The 11,775-nt window shown below is 44.3% G+C and overlaps 1 protein-coding gene across 5 annotated transcripts in view; it reads right to left on the bottom strand.

The window, feature by feature from the left end:
• LOC106613153 (protocadherin Fat 3) overlaps positions 1–11,775 on the bottom strand; it is a 356,089-nt gene that overhangs the window by 132,590 nt on the left and 211,724 nt on the right. For all 5 annotated transcript variants that reach the window (XM_082956408.1, XM_082956409.1, XM_082956411.1 and 2 more), the window contains exon 3: positions 7,007–7,324. In XM_082956408.1, coding sequence (XP_082812534.1) covers positions 7,007–7,324 — 318 coding nt within the window. The remainder of the gene's footprint in view (positions 1–7,006; positions 7,325–11,775) is intronic.

The following is an 11,775-nucleotide window of genomic DNA, read 5'->3' as shown; positions in this document are numbered from 1 at the left end:
CCGAATCCAATTTAAGACCATGATTGTAATTTTGTCAAATCACCACCATCACCACTTCGCTGATCTTCAACACTGGGGCCCCACAAGGGTGCATGCTCAGCCCCCTTCTGTACTCCCTGTTCACCCATGACTGTGTGGCCATGCACGCTTCCAACTCAATCATCAAGTTTGCAGACGACACAACAGTATTAGGCTTGATTACCAACAATGACTAGACAGCCTACAGGGAGGTGGTGAGGGCACTCGGAGTGTGGTGTCAGGAAAACAACCTCTCACTCAACGTCAACAAAACAAAGGAGATGATTGTGGACTTCAGGAAACAGCAAAGGGAGCAGCCCCCTATCCACATCGACGGGACCACAGTGGAGAAGGTGGAAAGTTTTAAGTTCCTCGGAGTACACATCATGGACAAACTGAAATGGTCCAGCCACACAAACAGTGTGGTGAAGAAGGCGCAACAGCGCCACTTCAACCTCAGGAGGCTGAAGAAATTTGTCTTGTCACCTAAAACCTACCCAAACTTTTACAGATGAACAATTGAGAGCATCATGTAGGGCTATATCACCACCTGGTACAGCAACTGCACCGCCCTCAACCGCAAGGCTCTCCACAGGGTGGTGCACAACACATCACCGGGGGCAAACTACCTGCCCTCCAGGACACCTACACCACCCGATGTCACAGGAAGGCCAAAAAGATTATCAAGGACAACAACCACCCGAGCCACTGCCTGTTCACCCTGCTACCATCCAGAAGGTGAGGTCAGTACAGGTGCAAAGCTGGGACCGAGAGACTGAAAACAGCTTCTATCTCAAGGCCATCAGACTGTTAAACAGCCATCACTAACACAGAGAGGCTGCTGCCTACATAAAGACTTGAAATCATTGGCCACTTTAATAAGTGGATCACTAGTCACTTTAATAATGCCACTTTAATAATGTTTACATATACAGTAATGTATACCATCTATTTCATCTTGCCTATGCCACTCTGTCATTGCTCATCCATATATTTATATTTATATATTCTTATTCCATTCCTTTACTTAGATATGTGCATATTAGGTAGTTGTTGGAACTAGAAGCACAAGCATTTCGCTACACTCGCAATAACATCTGCTAACCATGTGTATGTGACCAATAACATTTGATTTGATTTGAAACCTTTTCAAAACCTGGTTTGCATACCCATTGTTGCCTTAGTTAGCATTTACTGGTAGATATTGTAAGTTGAAACGTCTTTCCATCCCTACTGGCTACCGATGTCATTGTTCTGTGAGCTGCTCCATGCTAAAAACCAGCTGAGAGCTGCACTCTTGCTGCCTGCAGATGATATTCCACTGAAACTAGGCTGTGTGCAGCGTGCATATAAACATATTTCAGGTACTTTGCGATTGTGTAGGCTACTTTGTGCATGATTTCTCCAATGTACTATATAATTGATAAGTCGTATACCTCCACTACACTACATTGATAAGCATCAGTAGGGATTAAGAAGTGAGTATAAGCAATGCCCACTGAAGAAAAAGTAGATATATGGTTTATACCTGCGTATACCCTCCACTACTGGCCCTTTGTGTTCTACAGAAAGTGCACTCTCCTACATGAGTGTGCTGGTATTACAGTTGCTGTCCTTTCAGAATCACAATCCTGTCACACACTGAAGGCCTAAATCCATTAAATTGTTCTCCACTGCTCTAACATGTCTATAGTAGATGTAAAAGCTGCTACGATACTGTATTCATGTTTCAGGAATATTGGGCCTGGCGAAGTGGTTTTATGCACTGACTGAATGGAAGCTGATAATTATGAGTTTTTAACTCTGGTGGACTCAGCTGGTCTCTGGAAATAATGTTGAGTCCTCACTGGCCGAGACCAAGTCAAAACTGTTTAGAATGGCACCTTCTGTCTACCAAAATGTACTATTGTGTACCTCAGTAGCGCTTCACTTCCTCCTCTTTCTACTGTTTAGAATGGTGTTTTCCCTGGTGTGCTGTTTAGAATGGTGTTTTCCCTGGTGCGCTGTTTAGAATGGTGTTTTCTCTGGTGAGCTGTTTAGAATGGTGTTTTCCCTGGTGAGCTGTTTAAATGGTGTTTTCTCTGGTGAGCTGTTTAGAATGGTGTTTTCTCTGGTGAGCTGTTTAAATGGTGTTTTCTCTGGTGAGCTGTTTAGAATGGTGTTTTCCCTGGTGAGCTGTTTAGAATGGTGTTTTCCCTGGTGAGCTGTTTAGAATGGTGTTTTCCCTGGTGAGCTGTTTAGAATGGTGTTTTCTCTGGTGCGCTGTTTAGAATGGTGTTTTCCATGGTGAGCTGTTTAGAATGGTGTTTTCCCAGGTGCGCTGTTTAGAATGGTGTTTTCCCTGGTGTGCTGTTTAGAATGGTGTTTTCCCTGGTGAGCTGTTTAGAATGGTGTTTTCCCAGGTGCGCTGTTTAGAATGGTGTTTTCCCTGGTGAGCTGTTTAGAATGGTGTTTTCCCTGGTGCGCTGTTTAGAATGGTGTTTTCTCTGGTGAGCTGTTTAGAATGGTGTTTTCCCTGGTGAGCTGTTTAAATGGTGTTTTCTCTGGTGAGCTGTTTAGAATGGTGTTTTCCCTGGTGAGCTGTTTAGAATGGTGTTTTCCCTGGTGAGCTGTTTAGAATGGTGTTTTCTCTGGTGAGCTGTTTAGAATGGTGTTTTCCCTGGTGAGCTGTTTAAATGGTGTTTTCTCTGGTGAGCTGTTTAGAATGGTGTTTTCCCTGGTGAGCTGTTTAGAATGGTGTTTTCCCTGGTGTGCTGTTTAGAATGGTGTTTTCCCTGGTGCGCTGTTTAGAATGGTGTTTTCTCTGGTGAGCTGTTTAGAATGGTGTTTTCCCTGGTGAGCTGTTTAAATGGTGTTTTCTCTGGTGAGCTGTTTAAATGGTGTTTTCTCTGGTGAGCTGTTTAGAATGGTGTTTTCCCTGGTGAGCTGTTTAGAATGGTGTTTTCCCTGGTGAGCTGTTTAGAATGGTGTTTTCTCTGGTGCGCTGTTTAGAATGGTGTTTTCCATGGTGAGCTGTTTAGAATGGTGTTTTCCCTGGTGTGCTGTTTAGAATGGTGTTTTCCCTGGTGAGCTGTTTAGAATGGTGTTTTCCCTGGTGCGCTGTTTAGAATGGTGTTTTCTCTGGTGCGCTGTTTAGAATGGTGTATTCCCTGATGCGCTGTTTAGAATGGTGTATTCCCTGGTGCGCTGTTTAGAATGGTGTTTCCCTGGTGCGCTGTTTAGAATGGTGTTTACCCTGGTGTGCTGTTTAGAATGGTGTTTCCCTGGTGCGCTGTTTAGAATGGTGTTTCCCTGGTGCGCTGTTTAGAATGGTGTTTTCCCTGGTGCGCTGTTTAGAATGGTGTTTTCCCTGGTGAGCTGTTTAGAATGGTGTTTCCCTGGTGCGCTGTTTAGAATGGTGTTTTCTCTGGTGAGCTGTTTAGAATGGTGTTTTCCCTGGTGAGCTGTTTAAATGGTGTTTTCTCTGGTGCGCTGTTTAGAATGGTGTTTTCTCTGGTGAGCTGTTTAGAATCGTGTTTTCCCGTAAACTGCATTTTGCAAATGTTTGAAAATGACATTTTATTGACTGCTTCATTACATGAGTTGCATGTTCTGTTAACAGCAATACCATAATATAAATGTTCTGTTAACAGCAATACCATAATATAAATGTTCTGTTAACAGCATTACCATAATCTAAATGTTCTGTTAACAGCATTACCATAATCTAAATGTTCTGTTAACAGCATTACCATAATCTACATGTTCTGTTAACCTCTTGGGGCTAGGTGGGACGCTAGCGTGCCACCTGTGGTGCACTCCATCAACAGCAGGTGCATTTCAAGAGCGGCAAATTTGAATCCAAATAAATGTCAAAATTCAAATTTTTCAAAAATACAACTATGTTACACCATTTGAAAGATAAACATCTCCTTAATCTAACCACGTTTTACGATTTCAAAAAGGTTTTACGGCGAAAGCATAAATTTAGAGTATGTTAGGACAGTACATTTACAAGAGTTGTGTGTAATGTTTTGTCAAGTCAAAGACAGGGTCACCAAAACCATAAAACCAGCTAAAATGATACACTAACCTTTTACAATCTCCATCAGATGACACTCCTAGGACATTATGTTAGACAATGCATGCATTTTTAGTTCTATCAAGTTCATATTTATATACAAAAACAGCGTTTTACTATGGCATTGATGTTGAGGAAATCGTTTCCCTCCAATAACCGGCAGTCAAGTCAGCGTCAGAAATTAAATAATTAAAATTAGAAAACATTGTTAAAATATTATATTGTCATTTAAAGAATTATAGATTTACATCTTTTGAACGCAATCAACTTGCCAGATTTAAAAATAACCTTACTGGGAAATCACACTTTGCAATAATCTGAGCACTGTGCCCAGAAAAATACGCGTTGCGATACAGACTAGACGTCATGTTGGGGAGATCTAAAATCGAAAATACTATGTAAATAATCCATTACCTTTGATTCTCTTCATCAGATGTCACTTCCAGGTATCACAGGTCCATAACGAATGTAGTTTTGTTCAAAAAAGCTCATCATTTATGTCCAAAAATCTCCGTCTCGTTAGCACATGATGTAAGCCAGCCGGACTTCTCGTCATGAACGAGGGGAAAAAATATATTTCCGTTCGTTCAAACATGTCAAACGTTGTATAGCATAAATCATTAGGGCCTTTTTTAACCAGAACATGAATAATATTCAAGGTGGACGAATGCATAGCCTTTTATAACGTATTGGAACGAGGGTACCCAACATGAAGTAGCGCGCCAGGTGTCTAATGGGACATCACCGTTCCATGGCTCTTGTTCGGTCAGATCTCCCTCCAGAAGACTCAAAACACTTTGTAAAGGCTGGTGACATCTAGTGGAAGCAATAGGAAGTGCCAAAATATTCCTAAACCCCTGTGTCTTTCAATGGGATAGCTTTAAAGTCAATACAACACATCAGGTATCCACTTCCTGTCAGAAAATGTCTCAGGGTTTTGCCTGCCAAATGAGTTCTGTTATACTCACAGACACCATTCAAACAGTTTTGGAAACTTTAGAGTGTTTTCTATCCATATATAATAAGTATATGCATATTCTAGTTACTGGGTAGGATTAGTAACCAGATTAAATCGGGTACATTTTTTTTATCCAGACGTGCAAATGCTGCCCCCTAGACCCAACAGGTTAACAGCATTACCATAATCTACATGTTCTGTTAACAGCATTACCATAATATAAATGTTCTGTTAACAGCATTACCATAATCTACATGTTCTGTTAACAGCATTACCATAATCTACATGTTCTGTTAACAGCATTACCATAATCTACATGTTCTGTTAACAGCATTACCATAATATACATGTTCTGTTAACAGCATTACCATAATATACATGTTCTGTTAACAGCATTACCATAATATACATGTTCTCGTAACAGCATTACCATAATATACATGTTCTGTTAACAGTTTACCATAATCTACTTATTCTGTTATGAGCATTACCAGAATCTAAATGTTCTGTTAACAGCATTACCATAATCTACATTTTCTGTTAACAGCATTACCATACTCTACATGTGATGTCATTCTGAGCACCGCGAGTGGACGCCCTAATGGGTAAATGGCTGGTAAATTTAAATCTTCCCATTTTCTGTTAACAGTATTACCATAATCTACATTTTCTGTTAACAGCATTACCATACTCTACATGTGATGTCATTCTGAGCACCACGGGTGGACGCCCTAATGGGTAAATGGCTGGTAAATTTAAATCTTCCCAGTCACGTTGTCCAGCACCACATTTTCCTAACGGAAACCCTGAAACACACACACACACACACACACACACACACACACCACACACACACACACACACACACACACACACACACACACACACACACACACACACACACATGAACAGCTATGTGTGTGAATATGCTGTTTACCAGGACTACTCTTAGCAACATAAAAGAGGACAGACAGACAGACAGACAGACAGACAGACAGACAGACAGACAGACAGACAGACAGACAGACAGACAGACAGACAGACAGACAGACAGACAGACAGACAGACAGACGTCTGTTCAGCAATCAGAAACACAGACACACAAAGGCAGACACACATTCATATTCACACAAATAATTCGATAGACACATACTTACAGATTAAAACCTTTAACAAAAATTGAAGTAGAGCCAAAAAACGCCCCACCCCCCCGGCCAGATGGGAGAAAACACACACACACTTCAAGGATACACCAGCCCCCAGCCAAGGACATGTCCTGCAGGGCCAGCCAACATCAGCAGAGCCCTATTTAACCAGATGAGACACCCAAACACACCCAGACAGACAGCCACACACACACACTCACTAACCAGACACACCTCACACACTACTACACACACTCCATCTCCATACAAACCCATCACCATTGATGGTGAAGAACAACCGAAGCTAGCTATCTTGTAACTCAGTCTCTGTGCTCTCAACACATACACAACCATCCCCTCATCTCCCCATCCCCCCACACTCTACACACACCATCTCCCCCAACACACCATCTCCCCCTCCCCCCACACTCTACACACACCATCTCCCCCAACACACCATCTCCCCCTCCCCCCACACTCTACACACACCATCTCCTCCTCCCCCCACACTCTACACACACCATCTCCCCCTCCCCCCACACTCTACACACACCATCTCCCCCTCCCCCCACACTCTACACACACCATCTCCCCCTCCCTCCACACCATCTCCCCCTCCCTCCACACCATCTCCCCCTCCCCCCACACTCTACACACACCATCTCCCCCTCCCCCCACACTCTACACACACCATCTCCCCCCCCCCCACACTCTACACACACCATCTCCCCCCCCCACACTCTACACACACCATCTCCCCCTCCCCCCACACTCTACACACACCATCTCCCCCTCCCCCCACACCATCTCCCCCTCCCCACTCACCGGTCCTGGTATTGATGGTGAAGAAGTTCTGTGGGTTCCCACTAGCTATCCTGTAGCTCAGTCTCTCTGCTCCCCCCGTGGCGTCCGGGTCCTGGGCTTGGATCTGGATGAAGGACAGGTCCTTGGGGGAGTTCTCCATGACAACGGGGTGGTAGACAGGGTCAGAGGTCAGGGGGGCGTTGTCGTTGACGTCCTCTACCTGGATGTACACCTCCATGATGGCGAACTGGGGCACCACCCCGTGGTCTGTGGCATACACAGTCAGCCAATAGGAGTCCTTGGTCTCGCGGTCCAGAGTGTCTGTGGTGTAGATGACACCTAGATGGGTGGAGAGAGGGATAGATCAAATTTAGACCTAGGTCGTCGAAATTCAGTATCAACATCTGGTCAACATTTATATCGACTTCTATGGGGGCGGACAGAGGGTGGTGGATGATCATTAGGTTGTTTCCATGTTTAATAAATGCTTAATAAATACACAAAGAAAATAAGATTTTAGTTAGGCTAAACTCACAATCTCATGTCTGTAATATATTACATACAAATGCATAAAGCCAACGGTCACATAGAAAGAGTCACTAAAAGAAGTGTGGTCGACCTCCAAATATTTATTAGAAAGCAGACAATCCTCTGGTGTGGTCAACCATTTAACGTCTACAACAAAGCACATGAATGTGTGGTCAGTGTTCCCATATTGGACCTCCTAAGACCACATGTTTTATATACGTACACTGTTAAGTGCCTATCACATAGTAAAAGGCCAAACAAAAGCTAAGCCAATGTTCTGGTCAATGTTCACACATCTCCAACAGCTCTGTGTGTATCAAGACCAGACTCAATGTGTTTAACATATGATCCATTTCTACAGCCCAAGGAGAGAGTGATTTATTTAACCAAAACTGACGTGATCTCTGCACAAGCCCTTAATCACACTGTTGTGTGTGTGTGTGTGTGTGTGTGTGTCTGTACATAGCGTGTCGTGGACGTGTGTTCATTAACCAACAGACTTACACATTAACTTGTCTGCTCTCTAAGTGGCCGATTTCTCCCTTCAGTAAACAAACATCCATATTCAAACCCTGGCTGTGACATAAGTGATGCTGACTAGCCCACACAGAACATTAGCGCTACACTCCGATTTAGAATGAATGTCACTCCACTGCTCAACACATTGTTAGCATGTTAGCGTCGATCTCTCTGCTCCTCCATTAGATCTCGTGCACTACAACAGAGTGACTCGTGAGATATTTACGATAAGTGTAGTTAGTTAATAAGCTTTCAGGCATGTTTGAGATTGTAAGACACACCCTAACATGATGAGACCTATTAGTGTGTACTGTGTCTAACATGGAGAGTCTAGGGCACGGTTCTGGATGCTGTTGTGTAACAGCTGTTTTAAGGACCACAAGTACTCTAACGGAACACACACACACACACACACACACACACTCGGACACACTCATCCTTATGACCACTCAAATGCCCTTCAGTACATCCTGAGCAGAGATGCATCCTACTGTAAACACTTCACAAACACACACTCCCAAAACAAGTCTCTCTGAGAGCGGACATTATTCATGCAGCGGCAGACATGGCTGTGTGAGTAGATATCCGTCCATTTGACTAACTTTTATACAACACAGAAATGTTAAGATGGCTGACGTTTTACATGACCGTAACCAATTGTGCTATTTTGTTCGTTTTTTTGCATTGTTTGTAACTTGTTTTTTTACTTATTTTGTACATAATGTTGCTGCTACCGTCTCTTAGGATCGAAAATAACTTCTGGACATCAGAACTGGGATGACTCACCACAAACTGGAAGAAGTATTTTCCTTTAACGAGTCCGACGAGAAAGATATACTGCTCTCCCGGGAACAGGCCCAGATCCCAGTCATTTGCGTGAAGAAAAGACAGAGGAAAAGAGGACGCAGACCGGGCTGCCTTTTGAGAATCCGTAGGCGAGCGAGTAAACTCCCACCACCATCAATTCTACTTGCTAAAACGCAATCATTGGAAAATAAAATTGATGACCTACGATTACAATTATCCTACCAACGGGACATTAAGAAATGTAATATCTTATGTTTCACCGAGTCGTAGCTGAACAATGACACAGATCATATAGAGCTGGAGGGATTTTCAAAGAACCGGCAGAACAGAGAAGCTACGTTTGGTAAAACGAGGGGTGGGGTGTGTGCCTTTTTGTCAATAACAGCTGGTGTGCGATGTCTAATATTAAAGAAGTCTCGAGGTATTGTTCACCTGAGGTAGAGTACCTTATGATAAGCTGTAGACCACACTATCTACCAAGAGAGTTCTAATTTATATTATTCATAGCCGTCTATTTACCACCACAAACCGATGCTGGCACTAAGACCGCACTCAACCAACTCTAAGGCCATAAGCAAAGAAGAAAATGCTCACCCAGAAGCGGCGCTCCTAGTGGCCGGGGGCTTTAATGCAGGCAAACTTAAATCAGTTTTACCAAATGTTTACCAGCATGTCACATGTGCAACCAGAGGGAAAAAAAATCGAGACCACCTAAAGCAGGAAGAACCAGTGACTTGCTCAATACAGAAGTGGTCAGATGACACGGATGCTACGCTACAGGACTGTTTTGCTAGCACAGACTGGAATATGTTCCAGGATTCATCCAATGGCATTGAGGAGTATACCACCTCAGTCATCGGCTTCATCAATAAGTGCATCGACGACATCGTCCCCACAGTGACCGTACGTACATATCCCAAACAGAAGCCATGGATTACAGGCAACATCTGCATCTTGCTAAAGGCTACAGCTGCCGCTTTCAAGGAGCGGGACACTAATCCGGATGCCTATAACAAATCCCGCTATGCCCTCAGACGAACCATCAAACAAGCAAAGCGTCAACACAGGATTAAGATTGAATCATACTACACCGGCTCTGATGCTCGTTGGATGTGGCAGGGCTTGAAAACTATTACAGAATACAAAGGGAAACCCAGATGCGAGCTGCCCAGTGACGCGAGCCTACCAGACGAGCTAAATGCCTTTTATGCTTGCTTCGAGGCAAGCAACACAGAAGCATGCACAAGAGCACCTGCTGTTCTGGATGACTGTGTGATAACGCAGTCGGTAGCCGATGTGAGCAAGACCTTTAAACAGGTGAACATTCACAAAGCCGCGGGGCCAGATGGATTACCAGGACGTGTACTCAAAGCATGCGCAGACCAACTGCCATTTTCAACCTCTCCCTGACTGAGTCTGTAATACCGACATGTTTCAAGCAGACCACCACAGCCCCTGTGCCCAAGGAAGCGAAGGTAGCCTGCCTAAATGATTACCGCCCCGTAGCACTCATGTCAGTAGCCATGAAGAGCTTTGAAAGGCTGGCCATGGCTCACATCAACAGCATCCTCCCGGATACCCTAGACCCACTCCAATTCGCATACCGCCCCAATAGATCCACAGATGACGCAATCTCAATCGCCCTCCACACTGCCCTTTCCCACCTGGACTAAAGGAAGACCTATGTGAGAATGCTGTTAATTGACTACAGCTCAGCGTTCAACACCATAGTGCCCACAAAGCTCATCACTGAGCTAAGGAGCATGGGACTAAACACCTCCCTCTGCAACTGGATCCTGGACTTCCTGATGGGCCGCCCCCAGGTGGTAAGGGTAGGCAACAACACGTCTGCCACGCTGATCCTCAACACTGGGGCCCCTCAGTGGTGTGTACTTAGTCCCGTCCTGTACTCCCTGTTCACCCACAACGTCGTGGCCAAACACGACTCCAACACCATTATTAAGTTTGCTGATGACACAACAGTGGTAGGCCTGATCACCGACAATGATGAGACAGCCTATAGGGAGGAGGTCAGAGAACTGGCAGTGTGGTGCCAGGACAACAACCTCTCCCTCAATGTGAGCAAGACAAAGGAGCTGATCGTGGACTGCAGGAAAACAACATCATTAACATCAATGGGGCTGTAGTGGAGCCAGTCGAGAGTTTCAAGTTCCTTGGTGTCCACATCACCAACGATCTATCATGGTCAAAACACACCAAGACAGTCGTGAAGAGGGCACGACAAAACCATTTCCTCCTCAGGAGACTGAAAAGATTTGGCATGGGTCCCCAGACCCTCAAAAACTTCTACAGCTGCACCATCGAGAGCATCCTAACCGGTTGCATCACTGCCTGGTATGGCAACTGCTCGGCATTTGACCGTAAGACGCTACAGAGGGTAGGGCGTAAGGCCCAGTACATCTCTGGGTACAAGCTTCCTGCAATCCAGGACCTATATAATAGGCGGTGTCAGAGGAAAGCCCATAAAATTGTCAGAGACTCCAGTCACCTAAGTCATAGACTGTTTTCTCTGCTACCGCACGGCAAGCGGTACCGGAGCACCAAGTCTAGGACCAAAAGGCTCCTTAACAGCTTCTACCCCCAAGCCATAAGACTGCTGAACAATTAATCAAATGGCCACCAGACAATTACATTGACTCCCCCCCTCCATTTGGTTTGTACCCTGCTGCTACTCACTGTTTATTACAGTTTTTCTCAATTGCTAAAACACTAAAACCCATTGGCTGAACAAAGTTCTCAGTTGCCTGCACTCATTTAGCTAATTATGCAGTCTGTTGTCAATACCTTAAACCATTTCACATGGTAAAACAGAATTTGCAGATCTCACTTAGACTTTTCAGCAAAACTCTAAACACATTCTCATTCTCAAAACACATTCTGCACTCTAATGCACGTCATCCATACTGGTAAACTCA

Source organism: Salmo salar, chromosome 09, assembly GCF_965601325.2.
Source record: "Salmo salar chromosome 09, fSalSal1, whole genome shotgun sequence".
Classification (NCBI taxonomy): Eukaryota; Metazoa; Chordata; class Actinopteri; order Salmoniformes; family Salmonidae; genus Salmo; species Salmo salar.
Note: the sequence above shows the minus strand (reverse complement) of the source record. Positions and strands in the feature narration are given on the sequence as shown.